We start from the raw sequence: 15,796 nt of genomic DNA, 5'->3' as shown, positions 1-15,796 counted from the left end.
AAGAAAAGAGAACTAGTTTTAAAAAGAGAAGTGTCAAATGGTAGTTGGGTTGATGTACGAGAGCTGAGTATATATTTGATTCTTTCCAAAATATTATTATTGTTGGAGGTTTAAAACTTTAATCATAAATTTAAATTTGTCCCGAACTTCTAATTAGTCCATATTAATTATTTGAAGTCATTTGTTTAACCAATCCAATGATGAGTTCCTTATTTATGTTTGAATTTCATTCTCTTCCCCCTTATTAATTATTTGAAGTCATTTGTTTTACCCAAAATTACATGAATACCATAAAACCCAAATTCTTTTGGGCCGAAACCAGGTCCAATGTTTAGGAAGCTCCATGACAATCAAAAAAGAAAAAGAAAAAGAAAAAGGAGAAAAGAAGGAAAAAGCTCCATAAACCCCGTGTGCCCTTAAACCTCTTAGTCACAGCAACCATGGTGAAGGCCTACCTCCGATACGAACCGGCGTCGTCGTTCGGAGTGATAGCGTCGGTGGAATCGAACATTGCATACGACAGCTCCGGCAAGCACTTTCTGTCTCCGGCCCTCGAGAAGATCGGAGTTTGGCACGTGCGGCAGGGCCTCTGCACCAAAACCCTAAACCCTTCCCCTCCGTCGCGCGGTCCTTCTCCCGCCGTCACCTCCATCGCCTCCTCCCCTTCCTCCTTGGTAATCATCGTCAAATATAGATTGTACATGCGTGAATTTACGAGTTCCTTAAATATTTTTGATGATTGCAGATAGCTGGTGGTTATAGTGATGGTAGCATAAGGATTTGGGATTATGATAGGGGAACGTGTGAGACTACCTTGAATGGACACAAGGGAGCTGTGACTGCTCTTCGTTACAACAAGGCTGGTTCCTTACTCGCTTCTGGTAGCAAGGATAATGATGTTATTTTATGGGATGTGGTTGGCGAGACCGGGCTCTTTCGCCTTCGTGGTCATCGCGATCAGGTTTGTTTGTATGTTTGTTGTTAGAACTTGCGGTTGAAGTTGAACTCAAATGCTGGCAGTCATTAGTTCTGTATTTGATTTGTATAATTTTGTTGTTTAAGTCCTTCTGAGTACTTTTATATGTGCTTTTTCATTCATTTGCGGCAGGTGACTGATGTTGTCTTTGTGAGTTCCGGGAAAAAACTTGTTAGTTCCTCCAAAGACAAGTTCTTGAGAGTGTGGGATCTTGATACCCAACACTGTATGCAAATTGTTGGTGGCCATCATAGTGAAATATGGTCTATAGACATTGATCCTGATGAAAGATATCTGGTCACTGGTTCTGCTGACAATGAACTTCGTTTTTATGGGATCAAGCATGAGTCTGTGGATGGGCAGTCTGTAAATGGTAGTGGAGATTCTTCCGTTCAAAGCAAATGGGAAGTTTTGAGGCATTTTGGTGAAATTCAGCGGCAAAGCAAGGATAGAGTTGCAACAGTGCAGTTCAACAAGCCAGGGAATCTATTAGCATGCCAAGCTGCGGGAAAGACGGTAGAAATATACCGTGTATTGGATGACGCTGAAGCAAAGCGTAAAGCAAAACGAAGGGTTCACCGCAAGAAAGAGAAGAAACATGGCAAGGAGGCTTTGGAGGCAACTGAAAATGGAGACGGGAACAATGAGAACAAAGGCGATAATTCTTCTGTGACTAATGGACCCATAGAAACAAGCAACCTCGCCGTTACTGTGCCTGATGTTTTTAAGCTGCTGCATACTATTAGAGCTAGCAAAAAGATATGCTCCATTTCTTTCTGTCCAATCACTCCAAAGAATTCAATGGCTAGTTTAGCGCTGTCCTTGAACAATAATCTACTTGAGTTTTACTCTGTTGAAAGTGGTGAAGTGACAAAAACACTTGCTATTGATCTTCAAGGCCACCGTTCTGATGTTAGAAGTGTCACACTTAGTTCGGACAACACTCTTCTGATGTCAACCAGTCACAATGCAGTAAAGATCTGGAACCCAAGCACGGGTTCTTGCCTAAGGACCATTGATTCTGGGTATGGACTGTGCAGTTTAATTCTTCCCACTAACAAGTATGGACTTGTTGGAACTAAAGATGGAACCATAGAAATTATTGACATTGGAAGTGGCACTTGTCTTGAAGTGGTAGAAGCTCATGGTGGTTCTGTACGTACAATTGCTGCTCTACCAGATAAAAATGGTTTTGTCACTGGAAGTGCAGATCATGATGTTAAGTTTTGGGAGTACGAAATTAAGCAAAAACCTGGTCAAGTGTGTCCTTCATATCATTCACTTTTTTTATTTATTTAAGTTGTTTGTTATAAGGAAATACTTCAATCAATCAATCTAACATTTTCTGGTCTTATACTGCACATAAAATATAGGTAAAAGTCTACAAGCCCCCCCTAATGATGCAGTATTTTACTGGGAAACTCTTCTGGTCTTTCTGTTATATATTTAATTCCTATAATGGATATATAAACAGTATACACAAATTATTTGCTGTTTGCATGTACATATATATAGGTAGGAAGAATACTTATAACAATGGCAGTGAACCCTGTTAGAATATTAGATATGATATGATTAGATTTGATTAGATATGATTGGATTCTGTCTTATCCGTAAATAGTCTGACTGTATTCTGACTGTATTAGGATTAGGTTTGGATTAGGTTTGGGCCTTACACTTAAGCCCATTAGGGTCTCTATATATTGTAACTCCCTGACACAGATCAATACACAACGTATTCTTTTACATTTAACTTGCTACCAGAGCTATTTCGTTCTGGGAACCCTCGCTTCCGCTTAGAAATCTTGTTCTTCGCTTTAAAACCTAAGCCCACTGCTTAGGAGTTATCTTTTCTTTGCCGTGCGTCCTTCCGGTAAGATATCAAAGGCTGTAAGTCCTCTCCAGGCATCTTCTGCACGTGTCCACAGTCATCAGCCACCGTCAGCCACTGTTCAGGCTGTCGGAGTACTTTTCCGGCGAGTTTTCAGTCTGGAACGAACGCGAACAGAACCCTCTCCTCCCGGCGACCTGCTCTGTGGAAGTCCGGCCACCATCGGAGTTGTCACGCGCTCTCACGCGCCTCCAGTCTTCTCTGCGCGTGGGCTTCACGCGCCACCTTCTGCCGACGCGTGAGCACTATTTCGGCAGCTTTTTCCGGCCGGTCTTGGACAGAGAAGCTCGTCTTCTCCTCCTCTTTCTGGATCTGTGGTTGGTTCTTTGTGGGTCCGACTTTTTGTGCGCACCTCTTCTTGATTGGTGATCAGGTTCGTTTCTCTTTATTCGGTTTGTATCTTTGTGATTTGATATGGCAGCAAACCCTCCAATTCATTCGGAGGTCAAGTCTTCATCTCCTCCTTTGAGAAATTCTCCCAATATCATCTCTACCAATATTGGGTCCATTACCTCTTCAAAATTGAAGGGATCTGTTAATTACAAGAACTGGGCCACCTCTGTTCGAGTTTGGTTCTTTGGACAAGGATATGGGAACCATCTCACAACTAAGTCTACTGATGTCCCTAAGGAGGACAAGTCTGATTGGGAAAAGATTGACAACCAACTTCTGAGTATCCTCTGGCAATCCATTGATCCGATTGTCTTGGATATCTTTTATTCATTTCAAACTTGCACTGAAGTGTGGGAGGAAGCAAAAAACCTCTACACTAATGATGTTCAGCAGCTCTATTTCATCATCTCTCAGTTTATGGAATTGAGCAAATCATCCGACATTCAGATGGAGACATATATTGGCAAGAGTCGCTCTTCGATGCAGGCATATTTGGATATGCTGCCTTACCCTACTGATGCTACTGCATATCGGAAACAGGTGGAACGTCTCTTTATGGTTGCCACACTTTCTGGCCTTCCCGAAGAATATGATAATGTTCGTGATACTATCTTGACTAGTGGGGAGCCTGATCTATCCATGACGTATCAACGTCTTCTGAATTTGAATAAGAAATCTGCTCCTGCATCGTCTTCTGCTGTTGATTCTACTGCTCTAGTTTCCCGTACTGATTTTCGCGGGCATATTGGAGGTGGACGTGGTCGTGGTAGAGGCCCAGGAGGCCCAGGAGGACGTAGCCCAGGAGGTCGTGGCCCAGGAGGCCCAGGAGGTCCAGTCGGACGTGGTCAGCGACCTCGTTGTCATTATTGTCAGCAACTTGGTCATTATGAGGAACGCTGCTACACCAAGTATCCTCACATGCGACCTTCTTTTGCTGCTAATGTAGCTCAATCGGATACTGCTTCAAATGGTTCAGTCTCTCTCTCCTCTGAAGAATATGCAGCATTCCAGGCCCTTCTCAGGAAGTCCTCTCCTCAATCTCAGGCCTCTGCTTCAGAAACTGGTAATCCTGTTGCTTGTGTTTCTCATTCTGCATCACTTGGTCCTTGGATATTTGACTCAGGTGCTACTGATCACCTCTGTGGTAATAAGGAACTCTTTTCTTCCCTTACATATTCTAATAATTTACCCTCTTTTACTCTTGCTGATGGAACTAAGGCCCCCGTTCATGGGATTGGACAAATCTGTCCAACCTCCTCATTGACCTTGACATCTGTCTATTACATTCCTCACATCCCTTATAATTTAATATCGGTTAGTAAATTGATCAATTCTCTTAATTGTATTGTCACATTCTCAAACCATTCTGTTTCTGTGCAGGACCCGGGTACGGGGAAGATGATTGGAGTGGGCCGTGAGTCACGGGGTCTGTTCTACCTTGATGTGCCGAGTCCTTCAGTTGCTTGTTCTCTCACAGAATCTCCACAGCTCATCCACAGTCGTCTCGGGCATCCTAGTCTTGCGAAATTGCAGAAGATGGTTCCTCTTTTATCCGGTCTTCAAACTTTAGATTGTCAGTCATGTCAGCAAGGAAAGCACATACGCTCCTCCTTTGCTAATCGAGTCAATAAACGAGCTGATGCTCCTTTTTCAATTATTCATTCAGATGTTTGGGGTCCTAGTCGTAGTGTGTCTATTTTAGGTTTTCGGTATTTTGTCACCTTTATTGATGATTTCTCCCGTTGTACTTGGATTTATTTAATGAAAAACCGTTCTGAGTTGTTTTCTATTTATCAAAAGTTTTCTGCTGAAATTCATACTCAATTTGGTGCTTCTATTCGTATTTTACGTAGTGATAATGCTAAGGAGTATGTTTCTGTTGACTTTTCTCACTTCTTAGCCACACAGGGTACTTTACACCAAACCACTTGTCCTCACACTCCACAACAAAATGGAGTAGCTGAACGTAAGAATAGACATCTCATTGAGATTGCCAGGACTCTTCTTATTCACATGCATGTTCCTCTTCACTTCTGGGCTGATGCAGTCCTTGCTTCTTGCTTTCTCATCAACCGCATGCCTTCATCTGTGCTTAATAATGATATTCCTCATAACTTATTGTTTCCAGATGTTCCTCTCTTTCCTCTATCCCCACATGTTTTTGGTTGTACCTGTTTTGTTCATGATCTCACTCCTGGTAAGGATAAGTTAACATCCAAAGCCTTTAAATGCATTTTTCTTGGTTATTCTCGTCTTCAAAAGGGTTATCGCTGTTACTCTCCTGACCTCAAGCGTTACTTAGTTTCCGCGGATGTCACCTTTTTTGATCAACAACCCTTTAATTCTATCCCATCTCCATTGTCACAGGTTGATCATGTTCTTCCTGTTCCTTTTCTTGACTTGTCTTTGCCAGATGCAGGTGCTTCTACTCCAGATAAGCCATCACCTATTGCTCCAGTACCTAAGGACCGTCCACTTCTCACTTATCAGCGTCGTAAGACAGTACCTCCAGTCGACTCGACCCCTGCTGACTCATTGCCCTCTGCAGTTGATTCTTCCCCTCCGGATCCTTCACCAGAGGCTCTTCCCATTGCTCAAAGAAAAGGTACACGTACTACTCGTAACCCTTATCCTCTTTATACCTTCTTGAGCTATGATCGCCTTTCTGCTCCTCATTTCACCTTTGTTTCTAGTCTTTCTTCTGTTTCTATTCCTAAGACCACAGGTGAAGCACTTTCCCATCCAGGATGGCGCCAAGCGATGCTTGATGAGATGACCGCACTTCATACCAATGGCACTTGGGACCTTGTTTCTGCTCCTCCAGAGAAGTCTATAGTTGGTTGTCGCTGGGTGTTTACTGTGAAAGTTGGACCTGATGGCCATGTTGATCGTCTCAAGGCACGCCTAGTTGCCAAGGGTTTTACTCAAATCTTTGGCCTTGATTATAGCGATACATTCTCTCCAGTCGCTAAGATGGCGTCCGTCCGCCTATTTCTTGCCCTTGCTGCTGTTCGTCACTGGCCACTCCTTCAACTTGACATCAAAAATGCCTTTCTTCATGGTGATTTACAAGAAGAAGTTTACATGGAGCAACCACCTGGTTTTGTTGCTCAGGGGGAGTCTGGGAAGGTATGTCGTCTTCGAAAATCCTTATATGGTCTCAAGCAGTCTCCTCGAGCATGGTTCAGTCGCTTCAGTTCTGTTGTACAGGCGTTTGGCCTAATTCGCAGTAAAGTTGACCATTCTGTATTCTATAGGATTACATCTCCTAACAAGTGCATCTATTTGTTAGTCTATGTTGATGACATCATCCTCACCGGAAGTGATCAAGACGGAATCCATCAGTTAAAACAACATTTATTCAGTGCATTTCAAACAAAGGACCTTGGGAAGCTGCGTTACTTCTTGGGAATTGAGGTGGCGCAATCTAGACAGGGCATTTCTATCTGTCAAAGGAAGTATGCCTTGGATATCCTAGAGGAGACTGGTATGTTGGGGTGTAAACCAGTTGATACACCAATGGATCCTAATGTTAAGTTATTGCCCAGACAGGGGGAGCCGTTATCTGATCCTGGACGTTATCGAAGGCTGATTGGGAAGCTCAATTATCTTACTGTGACTAGGCCAGATATTTCTTTCGCTGTCAGTACGGCCAGTCAGTTCCTTGATTCCCCTTGTGATTCACATTGGGATGCTGCTGTGAGGATCCTCCGATACATCAAAGGAGCACCAGGAAAAGGTTTGTTGTATTCGGATCAGGGAAATACAGAAATTTGTGGTTACTCAGATGCCGATTGGGCAGGATCACCCTCGGACAGACGCTCTACTTCTGGTTATTGTGTCTTCTTCGGAGGAAACTTAATCTCATGGAAAAGCAAGAAACAACCTGTTGTTTCCCGATCTAGTGCAGAAGCTGAGTATCGTGCAATGGCAAATACTACCTGTGAGTTGATCTGGTTAAAGCAGTTGATTCAGGAGCTTCATCTTTGTGAACAGAAACAACCCATGACACTCATCTGTGATAATCAAGCTGCGCTACATATATCCTCTAATCCTGTTTTTCATGAGAGGACCAAACATATAGAGATTGATTGTCACTTCATTCGGGAAAAGATTCAGTCAGGAGAAATCAAGACAGCTTTTGTCAACTCGTCTAATCAACTAGCAGATGTTTTCACTAAAGCTCTTAGAGGTCCTCGGGTTGAATACATTTGTAACAAGCTTGGTGCTCATAATATATACGCACCAGCTTGAGGGGGAGTGTTAGAATATTAGATATGATATGATTAGATTTGATTAGATATGATTGGATTCTGTCTTATCCGTAAATAGCTCTGTAATAAATTTCTTGTTCTTTATTGTTGACAAAAGGAAATGCCACCTAAGAAAGGTGTCAGAACATTTTATATTTTTGGTTTCTACTGGCATTTTTTTGTTTTCCCCAATTCTTTTTTGTTTTTCTAAATTTATGTGCATCTGTTCCTCTCCCCTTTTTGCAACCCTCTCCTGCTTTATTTATATATCCTCTAAGTAGTTTCAATTTAATACATGTCAAATCAGCTCAGACAAATGATTGCATTAATAGCCAATTTGTTTATTTAGTAACACTTTATTTGTTCTGTTTCAGGCTACTAAGCAACTTGTGGTGTCAAATGTCAGCACAATGAAAATGAATGATGATGTTCTTGTGATTGCAATTAGCCCTGATGCTAAATATATTGCTGTTGCTCTGTTGGATAGTACTGTGAAGGTGAGATGCCTTGTCCTGTTTGGCTATATATATATATATGTATATATATATATATAAAAGTGGCTTAGTCTGGATTTTTTTTGGGACTGTAATAAGTGATACACGGTCAATTGATAGCTTGAATAATTACATTTCTCCTTATGCTGCTTATTATAGGAAATGCCAAATTCTATGTATGATGGAAATCTATATGTGCCTTATTGATTGTTGAGTATTATGAGCAATGTGCTTTTTGTGGCTCTTAAATTTATGCATTACCTTTATTTAGTTATTTCAAGGTTTTTTGTTATGTTCATTCATTTTTCAGGTTCACTTTGTAGATACATTCAAATTCTTCCTTTCGTTATATGGGCATAAGTTGCCTGTTCTGTGTATGGATATCTCTTCAGATGGAGATTTAATTGTGACCGGCTCTGCAGATAAAAATTTGAAGATTTGGGGTTTGGATTTTGGTGACTGTCATAAATCCATTTTTGCGCATGCTGACAGGTGCTACATTATCTGTCTGACATGATAAATATTTTTCTTTCTTTTTCTCTTTTTTTCATTGGGAAGTATGGATGAAGCTGTACTTAAAGTATCTGATACAATTTACATGGCAGTGTAATGGCAGTACAATTTGTTCCCAGGACACATTATGTGTTCAGTGTTGGAAAAGATCGCCTAGTAAAATATTGGGATGCTGATAAGTTTGAGCTGCTGCTGACTCTGGAAGGACATCATGCAGATGTTTGGTGTCTTGCAATCAGTAATCGTGGTGATTTTATTGTCACTGGATCTCATGACCGTTCCATTCGCCGTTGGGATCGTACTGAAGAGCAGTTTTTCATTGAGGTATGCACAACTCATATGAGATGGGTCTACAGTTTTTTAATGTTGGAAAAAGGGACAATGCTTCTCAATACAAATTTATAATAGGAATACTTACAATAGGATGTTATTCTTCCTAGATTAAATCATTAAATTTGATTCAGTGGAATAACATAGACCTTTTCATTTGCAGGAAGAAAAGGAGAAAAGGTTGGAGGAAATGTTTGAGGCTGATCTTGACAATGCATTTGAAAACAAGTATACACCAAAGGAAGAAATACCAGAGGAGGGAGCTGTGGCTTTAGCTGGGAAAAAAACCCAGGAAACCCTTACTGCAACGGACTTAATTATTGAGAGATTAGACATTGCAGAAGCTGAAAAAAAGCGTATTGCTGAACATCAGGTTTACACTTGTTGCCTCTTAGAGGACTATTTTGGTCTAAACTGGTGCTTCTTCCCATAAGTGAATGTGCAGGATATGCATACATAGCTGGATGCATATATATAATAGATGGATACCCTTGCATAACACATGGATTTTGATATCAGTATACTATCCTGGATTTTTACATCAGCTACTCCTTTTGTGCTTGAAAGGTCAAGGTTTGAATCCGGAAAATAGCCGCACACAAGGATTGCCCGTAACCCACCCTTGCTAGTCGGAATTTAATATGGAGTGGGTTTTTATACTATCCTGGACAGTGTTCATACTAGTCATCTGTCACAGCCCCTGTATAATAGATAATTAGCCTGACTTAAGAGGATGCATTAGTGATTTTTCACTTTGCGAACTATGGATATCAAAATAAAGTTTGGTTGAACTTTACTGAGTTTACCTGCTGAAACTGTTTTAGTGTAGGATGCACCCACTGTCTTCCATGAACTGCTAACAAATTATTCCAGTAAGGAATGTGAGGCCTGTCTACTTGCAACAAGTTATTTGTGTAATCCTATTAACTACTACCAGACAACAATCTCCACCTTTGATTTCCAAAAATAATTATGAAATTAGATTTAGAAGTACAAGCAAACAACTTTAGCTGTGAAATATGTACACAAAAACATCAACAATGAAACATTATACCACTAGGTAGGCTCAGTTACATGGATCAAATAATGCCCTTGGGTTCTATCGAAAACCAAAATTTCAATATTTCCATTTATTATGCATGAGTACAGAAAGTATCTTCAATTCATTTTGAGTGTGTTATATAACAAAAAGAGCCGAGGAAGATCGTGTTTTATCTTATTTGATAATTTCTTAATGTTGGTACTTCAAATTATTTGACTTTGCATTTCAGGAGGATAAAAATAACAGAAATATTGCTGCTTTCCAAGCAAATCCGCTTATGAATGGGCTTTCACTTTCTGATTATGTTCTAAGTGCATTTTCAGATGTTCATTCAAATGATTTGGAGCAAACATTATTGGTATGTTTGGGACTTGCATTTTCATTCCATCGTATTCTCTTACAGAAATATAAGGCACTTCAGACTACAGTCTTTAGGCCCATTACATTTTTCATTGTTGTTTATAACTTATAAGCTACTCGTTTCTACGTAGTTGCACTAAATGAGCACCAACCTATCACCATTTCTAGTTTTTAACGTTTTGTTTATTATCCCTACTAGTTTTTAGTTCCTTTTTATCTTTGTATACAATCCTTTATGATGAAAGTTAATTAAATTTTGGTCTTTCTGTGGTTATTACTTATTAGACCTAATTAAATATCCTTATCGACTCTATTTAGTTTAATTTATCTTTTTTGGAGCACAAGAATAATACCTTTACATCTCTTATCTGGCTTATTGCATGTTCAGAGACACTAGGTTCAAATATCATGATTGTCTTCACGTAATTAAAATTATTAACAGTACACTTACACTTGTAACTAGTAATATATTTCAATTCATGTTTTTTTGTAAATAATATAAAATCATAAAAGGCACAAAATTGTAATTCTTCTCAGTTTTGTTTGATGCTTTTACCATTTTTTGGGGAAGTTAAACACAAAAACACTATTTAACATTGATTATAAAACTCACTGCAATATTAGAAGTTAGGATTTCTATCAAAAGAATATTTGTTTATAGTATTATGGGAGATATAATTTACTGAATAATTATACGGTTTTACAAAAAGAGCAGCAGTGCACCTAGTGTTAGTGGAATGGCCATAGGTGTAAGGAGTTTGTCTTTCTTTTAATACTCTTCCCCAAAATATAAATTCCGAGAATATAAAAAAATTAGGCTCTTTTAATACTAGAAAATGTTAGCTATACTTGACTTGATTGTAATTTTGTTTTTCTATACATTGTTAACATCAAGTCTAACATGTAGTGTACCATTTCTTAATGCAGGCTTTACCATTTTCAGATGCTTTGAAGCTTCTGTCATACTTGAAAGAATGGACTTCGTATTCTGATAAGGTTACTCCGTCAGCCTTGTCTTGTAAAAACTCCACTGTTCTTTAAAATATTGTTGTTTGTCTCTTTTCTTCTTTTTGCTCTTGGTCTGAAGAAATTTATCCTCTTTCTCTTTATTATCCTTCATTCTTTCTAATAACATTTCTTCTTTCATAAAAATAATTGTATGTATGTATTTGTTTATGTACCAAAGAAGTTGTATTTGTTAATCTCTTTTATGCTTCTTTTCCTCATTATTTCTCTTCTTTTTCACATGTATCTGCATGTTCTTCCTTTCCTATGTAGTGGATTAGACAAATAAGATCTCTTTATATCAGCCATAATAATAATCAAAATAACAATCACAGATGTATAAAAATTTACTTTCAGCCTTAAATATTAATTTTTGCAAGTTATGAGCATTTATGCTTTGCCTGGAGTAGTGGTGAAGTTGTTCCTTTGTGACCAAAAGGTTACAGGTTCAAATTCGGAAACAGTATTTTTGCAAATATGCAATAGTAAGACTGCGTATAAAGATTGTGTCCATCCCCCCACCCTTTCTAGTTGAGATTTAATGAGTGATTTACGAGCATTTCTGTTTTCTTGATATCTTCCAATTGCAGGTTGAGCTTGTTTGCAGGATTGGTACATTGCTGTTGCAGACACATTACAATCAGCTGCTCTCCACTCCAGCTGCCAGACCTATCTTAACTGTTTTCAGTGACATTTTTTATGAACGGGTGAAGGTAACTGTGCTAGGGTTTTTTTGTGTATTTCTAAATAAAATTTAAGCTTCGTTATATTTGGTATTGATTATTAAACCTTAATTATTATATATGGGTTCATTCTAATGTATAGAGCTACCTAAATAGCCTGCCTAAAAGAACCACTAATCTATGGTAACAAAATATTTTATAATAATTATATTAGTCTTACAGAGAATATTATGTTGTGAAGGATGCTGGACTGAAATGTAGGATAAAATTGGAACAAATAAACCTTGTGTGAAGATGGAACACAAGCTAAAATTAAATGACAAAAAGTACTTTTACCTTAAAAAAAATTTCTGACATAAAGTACTCTTTTGATGATTTTTTAATTATCCCTGATTCTCATGTTTGAGATGCATGAAATGCTTAATAATGTAGACGTTTGATTGCCAGTAGGCATCTAACTTTGAGAGTATTCAAACAGCATGCTGTCATTCCAAATTAGGCATGTTAACGCAGTTCCGTAAGAATAAGATATCTGGTGATTATGGGTGACAATCCTAATATAAATAATTTTTTTTTATTATGAATTTGAACCTGTAAGTCCTCGGATAATAATATTTTAGATTTAATTTATTATATCGCTATCATCTAGCTGCTACTTCTGTACAATCAATGATTTTTCACAGTAAAGCAGAAGTCCTACTCAAAAGGATTTCTAAATTAAATATTTCTGTTATTCTACTATTTTCGGTACAAATAACTGATGAACTTGAGTGTGTCATTGACAACTTGGTGTCTGAACTTTGTGTCAGGGATGGAAAGATATCCTTGGTTTTAATCTTGCAGCCATGGATCATATTCAGGTTTGTATAAAACAATCTGCCTATCTCTTACCCTTGATAGAAATGCTGATTCAATTTTGAATTGATCTTTTCAGCAAATGATGGCTTCAAGATCAGATGCACTTTTTCGTGATGCAAGAGCAAAACTCCTAGAGATACGTGCTCAACAATCAAAACGTTTACAAGAAAGGTCGGATATTGGAGAAGTGAAGCGGAAGAAGAAGAAGAAAACATAGTGTCGTGTATGTTTAGACATGGTTATGCGCTGGATTATGTTAATGATCTGGGTATTTCAATCACTGCGGAGAAATTGACCTCGACTGGAATTATATGTGATCGATGAAGCATTGCAGATTCAGATCAAAGTAGTCATATACGTTTTAACGATAAGAAAAATGATGAGTAGAGGTTGGGTTGCCAGAAAAAGGATTATGACCTTGTCAATGTGATTCCTTTTACCAGAAGATTGCTGTTTCAATCTGCGACCCATCTTCGTGTCAAAAGTTGACATCTTCGTTTGAAGAGCAAGGTTTTCACAGTATACTATTACTGATGTGGTTGGCTCAGAAAAGGGCGTTACTTTATATGGTCACTATATGTGTAAACATTAGTAATTTTACATAAATTTAATACGACTTTCTTCTCAGAATTTGGTTACCCTCTGTTGTGAGTAAAATTTTCCTTTGCTTTTAGTTCCCTTTGCTAGTTATGTAATCCGATGCTCATGTTTCAAGTTTCCATCTTCTAATTTTTTTTTTCCCCCTGATGAATGAAATTTGTTAAATTATATACTAGCTTGGCTGACTGAAATGAAGAATGTGTATAGGAAGTGCTCATTGAATGACTAATGAGACCACTATCAGATTTTGTTCTACCAAAAATGTTTCAGGATAATTGTTTTTGTCCTTTTGAGAATGAATATTCTCCAAGACATCAGTCCAATTTCGTTTCGTTTTTTTTCTCTTTAATTTAAAGCTGAGGATCTTCTGTATCTGCCATATCTATATTTTATATTTGTATAGTAAATTAGCTTCAAAAGTGATTAGTATTACTATTAATTATCCGAGATAGGTTATATTATTTATCTTTTTTGTATGCCTATCAATTTCTAATACTGTTAAATCAGAATTGTAATAAGAGAGAGAAATGGTAAATATTAATTGAAATTATGAGCTAAGTTGAAGATTGATAGAGAATAATATATCCCTAATTATCTATATGTAACATCACATGATTAATTTCTTTGAGAAATAATTAATATACTCCTACGTATCAGTTTTATGAGTTAATAATTATTTTGTTACAAAAAATTAAATGACCATTTAAAAAAAAATATTTTACTCAATTTATATAACTAGATATTGTTACAAATAAACAAAATAAATAGACTTATGTAATTCTTAAATTTTAAGAATAAATTTAAATTGTTTTTTGGTGAAAAAATACGTTTGCTATTATATTTTATACGAGGAAGGTTATACTTACAATCTTTTTTTTTACAACATCTTACAACCATATCTTATCACCGTTAATAGTAAAAATGTTTCATTTTTTCCATTTTATAGGAAAAACACTGTTGGTTCCTTCTCTCTAGAAGATTTGATGTGGGGCCTATTGACATTGTTTTCTCTCTCTTTATATTTGTTTTTCTCCCAAATTTTCTCTTTGTAGGAATCAATAATGTTTTTCCTGTAAAATGAGAAAAATAAAACCTGTAGTAAAAACATGGTTGAATTAATTTATTTTATATTTTCAAAAACGAATTTTCAGTCCACAGTTTAATTCAAAATATCCGGGACTGATTTAATTATATTTTGTTAGAATTCAAAAATAAAATAAAATTTAACATACTTATGTTGAAAGAAATTATTTTTGTTTGAGAATAATAATTCAAAATCTAATTTAAAAGAATTAAATTTATTAATATATTATGAAGTATAATCATTTTTTAAAGAAAATAATATGTATGTTTTTAAAAATTTTACAAATAAGAATTGATACAGCTGGTCAAGCCTGTCACCCATACTAGTTACTGCTTTGGTAGATGATCTATAATTCTTTTTTGGGAATAAGATGATATATAATTCTAAAATTGATGGTTTTCACTGATCTTACATGGGATCTCAATATTTTTTTTATAAATCTTAAATCAAGAAATAATTTTATTTATTGAAATGCAAAAATTTAATCTAAAACTTATTTTTCAAACGATAGTTTTATATAGCTTAACACTTTTTTTGGTGAAAGTGGTGAAAACTAAACAAAGACTTTGGTTTAAAGGATTTTTTAAAGCAAAAAAAAAAAAAAGTTGACCCAAGTTATAATTATTTAAATTTTAAATATTGTTTCTTTATTATATTCTCTAAGAATATAATTGTGTTTATCATAAAATAAAAATATGTTTTTAATTAATTTTATTTATACTTAAAAATGTTTATTATAAGCTTTTTTCTTAGTGGAACAAATTGGTGTTTAAGTTAGAAATCTTATGTATTAGGCTAATATGAGAGGGCGCATTCATAAGTTTGATTATACTGAATTTATTATTTAGTGTGATTGACAGAAAATTTGAAATAGTGAAAAGTAAAACAAGCTATCAAAATATATAAATATTTTTCCATTAAATTAGAAACTTATATATATGACATTAAAAATAATTTAATATGCAAGAAATAGAAAGCGAATAGTTTCCTTTAATTAAGTTCTTATGATAAAATAAAAGGAAAAACTCCTATTTGCATTTATTACATTAATTGATAGATATTATTAAAATGATCGAGCAGCATTATGACAAGAAGATTGATTCAAATTAAAAAATAACACTCGACAATCACCTCGTGGATCAACGAATAAAGGGATAATTTCCAAAAAAAAAAAAAGAACGAACAAAGGGATTGTGGGTTGTTCGAATTTATCGAGAGAAAAAATATTTGTACTTTTAAAAGATATAACCTTGTGTCATTTTAGATTATAATCATTGATTTCTGTCAATAATGGTTATAATTTATTGGGTCATA

The 15,796-nt window shown here is 36.4% G+C and overlaps 1 protein-coding gene across 2 annotated transcripts; it reads left to right on the top strand.

The window, feature by feature from the left end:
- Nucleotides 1–418: 418 nt before the first annotated feature.
- On the top strand, nt 419–13,536 carry LOC133307029 (uncharacterized). 2 transcript variants are annotated; one of them, XM_061507448.1, is made up of 12 exons: nt 419–674; nt 746–961; nt 1,109–2,131; nt 7,888–8,010; nt 8,318–8,499; nt 8,613–8,844; nt 9,014–9,223; nt 10,122–10,250; nt 11,180–11,248; nt 11,848–11,970; nt 12,750–12,800; nt 12,875–13,536. In XM_061507448.1, exons 1-12 carry the CDS (start codon nt 441–443, stop codon nt 13,013–13,015), a joined length of 2,733 nt encoding a protein of 910 aa, XP_061363432.1. In that variant the 5' UTR covers nt 419–440; the 3' UTR covers nt 13,016–13,536. The 2 variants fall into 2 exon arrangements, with proteins under 2 accessions (XP_061363432.1, XP_061363431.1); XM_061507447.1 differs by having other exon boundaries at nt 1,109–2,236.
- The last annotated feature ends 2,260 nt before the right edge of the window (nt 13,537–15,796 follow it).

Source organism: Gastrolobium bilobum, unplaced genomic scaffold (genome assembly GCF_033153095.1).
Source record: "Gastrolobium bilobum isolate Gb01-03AN ecotype WA unplaced genomic scaffold, APGP_CSIRO_Gbil_v1 utg171963, whole genome shotgun sequence".
In the NCBI taxonomy this organism is placed as follows: Eukaryota; Viridiplantae; Streptophyta; class Magnoliopsida; order Fabales; family Fabaceae; genus Gastrolobium; species Gastrolobium bilobum.
Note: the sequence above shows the minus strand (reverse complement) of the source record. Positions and strands in the feature narration are given on the sequence as shown.

Coding starts and splice junctions, on each gene's coding strand:
- LOC133307029 (XM_061507447.1), top strand. CDS start 441: ATGGTGAAGGCCTACCTCCGATACGAACCGGCGTCGTCGTTCGGAGTG. Junction 8,845..9,013: donor AAGAGCAGTTTTTCATTGAG/GTATGCACAACT, acceptor TTTCATTTGCAG/GAAGAAAAGGAGAAAAGGTT. Junction 11,971..12,749: donor TTTTTTATGAACGGGTGAAG/GTAACTGTGCTA, acceptor ACTTTGTGTCAG/GGATGGAAAGATATCCTTGG.